The 4087-nt window shown below is 57.9% G+C and overlaps 1 protein-coding gene across 1 annotated transcript; it reads left to right on the top strand.

The window, feature by feature from the left end:
* The first annotated feature begins 332 nt into the window (after positions 1-332).
* Positions 333-2818, top strand: LOC100831554 (putative kinase-like protein TMKL1). The gene has a single exon (XM_003571226.4). The coding sequence runs from the start codon at positions 551-553 to the stop codon at positions 2528-2530; it is 1980 nt and encodes a 659-aa protein (XP_003571274.1). The 5' UTR covers positions 333-550; the 3' UTR covers positions 2531-2818.
* Positions 2819-4087: the final 1269 nt, after the last annotated feature.

Here is a 4087-nt window from a genome sequence, read left to right as displayed (position 1 = left end):
ACATTTCATTTCACACGAACGAACGAACGTTTCGTACGTACCAAGGAGCCAAGATACGCCACAGGGGAAAGATCGTGCGGCACTGTACACGGATCACTCACCTCACTGCAAACTCTGCAATGCTGACCTGAGCCTCAGCAGCTCCTCCCGTATTTATACAATATATACTGTTCATAGAGACGAAATTAAACGGCGGCTAGCCTTTTCAGTCAGTCAGTCAGCCAGCCAGTGTATAATGTATGTACAGTATTTATGCCAAATCCAAATCCTGTTAGAAAGGCTAGAGCGAGTGAGAGGGAGAGAAGATTGAAAGATAAAGCTAGAGGATGGCCGACCGGCCCACAAAGCATTTCTTCTCTTCTCTGCTTTCTTTCTTGCTCCCGTCGCCTTCAGCTTCAGCAAGCTCATACATACTTCAGCTCATTGCTCTGTTATTTATCACACATCTCGCACTGCACTGCCTCACTCATTTCAAAGAGTTCAGGCTTCCTTGTTAAAACTTCAACTAGAATCTGATCTCTACTGGAGCTCCAGTGGGAAGGAAACAAAGATGCAGCAGCATTGCGCTAGAGCGCTAGTACATCTCTTCTTCTTCCAGCTCATCATCCCTCTCCTCTTCGTCTCCGGCTCCGGCGACGTCGACCTCGTCCTCTACAAGATCAAGCCGGCGTTGCAGGGCACCGCCGCCCCCAACGCCGAGCTCGCGACCTGGAACGCGTCGACGCCGCTGTGCCTATGGCGCGGGCTGCGCTGGTCCACCCCCGCCGGCGTCCCCCTCCGCTGCGACACCGCCGCCGCGCGCGCAAAGCTCATCTCCACCGACGCCGCCGCCCTCCTCCTCGTCTCCATCCGCCTCCCTGCCGCCGCGCTCGCCGGCCATCTCCCCGCCGAGCTCGGCGCCTTCTCCGCGCTCGACTCCGTCTACCTCGCCGCCAACGCCATCTCGGGCCCCATCCCTCTCGAGCTCGGCAACGCGCCAGCGCTCTGCCACCTCGACCTCGCCGCCAACGCGCTCTCCGGCCCCATCCCGCGCTCCATCTGGAACCTCTGCGACCGCCTCGCCGACCTCCGCCTCCACGGCAACGCCCTCGCCGGCGCCATACCTCCCCCCGCCGGGCCCAACACCGCCTGCGACCGCCTCCGCCTCCTCGACCTCGGCGCCAACCGCCTCTCCGGCGACTTCCCCTCCTTCCTCGCCTCCTTCCATGGCCTACGCCAGCTCGACCTTGGAGCCAACCGGCTCTCAGGCCCCGTGCCGGCCGCCATGGCCGGCGTCCAGATGCTCAACCTTTCCTACAACAACTTCTCCGGCCAGCTTCCCCCGGGCTTCTCCTCCGCGGAAGCATTCCTCGGTAACAGCCCGGCGCTCTGCGGCGCGCCGTTGCCGCAGCCGTGCGTGACGTCGTCGTCGGGGCTGAGCTCCGGCGGGGTGGCCGGGGTTGTCATCGGGGTGATGGCCGGCGCGGTTGTCCTGGCGTCGGTGTCCATCGGGTGGGCGCAGGGGAGGTGGAGACGGAAGAAGGAATCCGAGGAGGAAGAAGAAGCAGATGAGGAAGACGAAGGGGACAAGCTGATGGTGTTCGAGGGCGGGTCGCACCTGACGCTGGAGGAGGTGCTCAACGCGACGGGGCAGGTGGTGGAGAAGGCCAGCTACTGCACTGTCTACAAGGCCAAGCTCCCCGACGGCGGCGGCAGCATCCAGCTCCGGCTGCTACGGGAAGGCTCCTGCGTCGAGCCGTCCGTGGCGGCGGTGCGGCGGATCGGGCGCGCGCGGCACGAGAACCTGGTGCCGCTCCGGGCATTCTACCATGGCCGCCGCGGCGAGAAGCTCCTGGTCTACGACTACTCCCCGCACCGCACGCTCCACGACCTCCTCCATGGCGGCCAGGAGACGAGGCCGGCGCTGACGTGGCCCCGGCGGCACAAGATTGCGCTGGGGGTGGCGAGGGCGCTGGCGTACCTGCACCACGGGCACGGCGGCGAGGCGGCGGCGGTGCACGGGAACGTGCGGGCGTCGAACGTGGCGGTGGACGAGGCGCTGGTGGCGCGGCTGGCGGAGCACGGGGTGGTGGGGAGGCTGCTGACGCCGGCGGCGGCGGAGGCGGTGCTGGCGGCGGCCAAAGCGGACGGGTACAGGGCGCCGGAGCTGAAGAAGAAGAAGAAGAACTTGAGATGCAGCGCACGGACGGACGTGTACGCGTTCGGGATCCTGCTGCTGGAGCTGCTGACGGGGCGGAGGCCGGCGGCGGACCTGCCGGCGCTCGTCAAGGTGGCCGTGCTCGAGGAGACCACCATGGAGCTCTTCCACCCGGAGCTGGCCGCCAGAGGTGCTGAAGGTGGGCTCGTGCAGGCGCTCAAGCTCGCCATGGGCTGCTGCGCGCCCGTGCCGGCGGCCAGGCCCACCATGGCGGAGGTGGTCAGGCAGCTGGAGGAGAACCGGCCCAAGCCCAACAGCGCCTGCCGCTCGGCCCTCTACAGCCCCGCCGCCGACACCACCAGCGGCGCCGGCACCCCCGCCAACGCCGCCTAGCACCATGGATCAATGCCGATCCCCTGATCCCCTCTCCTGATTCCAGTTCCATCTTGTACCTCCTGCACGATACTAGTGTCAATCCATAGAAAAAGAAGAATCGATCGGATATGTTTCTGCTGCCGCTCAGGTTGATGAATTGCTCTTTTCAAAAAAAGAAGAAGAAAAGAGCTAGCTTGATGAATCATACTGTACTGTACTGCTCCTGTTCTAGCTAGTTAGCTACGTGGTCGAGTTTTATTGCAATCATTCAATTAAAAGGGCAAAATGCTTAATTGCTTGGAGTAAGTAGGATCAACTTTCTTCGAATGACATATGGGGAAAGAGATGGGGAAAAGGCCGCAGTTGAAGTTTACGTACCTTGCCAAAGGTCCTAGCTTTGCTTTTTCTTGTCAATTTCTTTCAACTTTCGTGCCTTGCCCTGCCTGCCTTTGTGAATGCAGCTTGCAGGACAGGGATTTTGACATTTTGTAGTGGAAAAGCGCGCTACAAGAAGAATCCTAGGTACCTGCATAGGTTGCTGCATGATCCCCCGTCCAGAGACCAAATAACAGAGGGAGAAGAAGATCGTTCCGATATCAACGGTTATGTTTGGTTTCAAACCAAATTTTGTCAAAATGTTAGACACATGAGTTGGCAAGTGTGTTTGATTAGCCATGTTTTGTCAAGTGTTAGACACACAAGTTCGGCAAGCGTTTGGTTTGGTTATAATGACATTTTGTCAAGAGTTAGACACACAAGTTTGACAAATCGTTTCGTTGTAATCGCATTTTGTGAAGTGTATAGACACACAAGTTTGGCGATCTCTTGGTTGTAGCCACATTTTGTCAAGTGTTAGGCACACGGGTTCAGCAAGCGCTTGGCTGAGTGTTAGACACACAAGCCATGTTTTGTCCAGTGTTTAGACACACGGGTTCGGCAAGCGCTTGGCTGAGTGTTAGACACACAAGCCATGTTTTGTCGAGTGTTTAGACACACGTTCGGCAAGCGCTTGGCTGAGTGTTAGACACACAAGTCATTGTTTGTCGAGTGTTTAGACACATGTTCACCAAGCGCTTGGCTGAGTGTTAGACACACAATCCATGTTTTGTCAAGTGTTAGGCACACGGGTTAGGCAAGCGCTTGGCTGAGCGTTAGACACACAAGCCATGTTTTGTTAAGTGTTAGGCACACCGGTTCGGCAAGCGCTTGGCTGAGTGTTAGACACACAAGCCATGTTTTGTCAAGTGTTAGGCACACGGGTTCGGCAAGCGCTTGGCTAAGTGATAGACACACAAGCCATGTGTTTATCAAGTGTTAGGCACACGGGTTCGGCAAGCGTTTGGCTGAGTGTTAGACACACAAGCCATGTGTTTGTCGAGTGTTTAGACACACATTCGGCAAGCGTTTGGCTGACTGTTAGACACACACAAGCCATGTTTTGTCAAGTGTTAGGCACACAAGTTCGGCAAGCGCTTGGCTGATTGTTAGACACACAATCCATGTTTTGTCAAGTGTTAGGCACACGGGTTCGGCAAGCACTTGGCTGAGTGTTAGACACACAAGCCATGTTTTGTC

The sequence above is a fragment of the Brachypodium distachyon genome, chromosome 3 (assembly GCF_000005505.3).
Source record: "Brachypodium distachyon strain Bd21 chromosome 3, Brachypodium_distachyon_v3.0, whole genome shotgun sequence".
Lineage (NCBI taxonomy): Eukaryota > Viridiplantae > Streptophyta > Magnoliopsida > Poales > Poaceae > Brachypodium > Brachypodium distachyon.
This window is presented reverse-complemented; position numbering and strand designations above follow the sequence as displayed.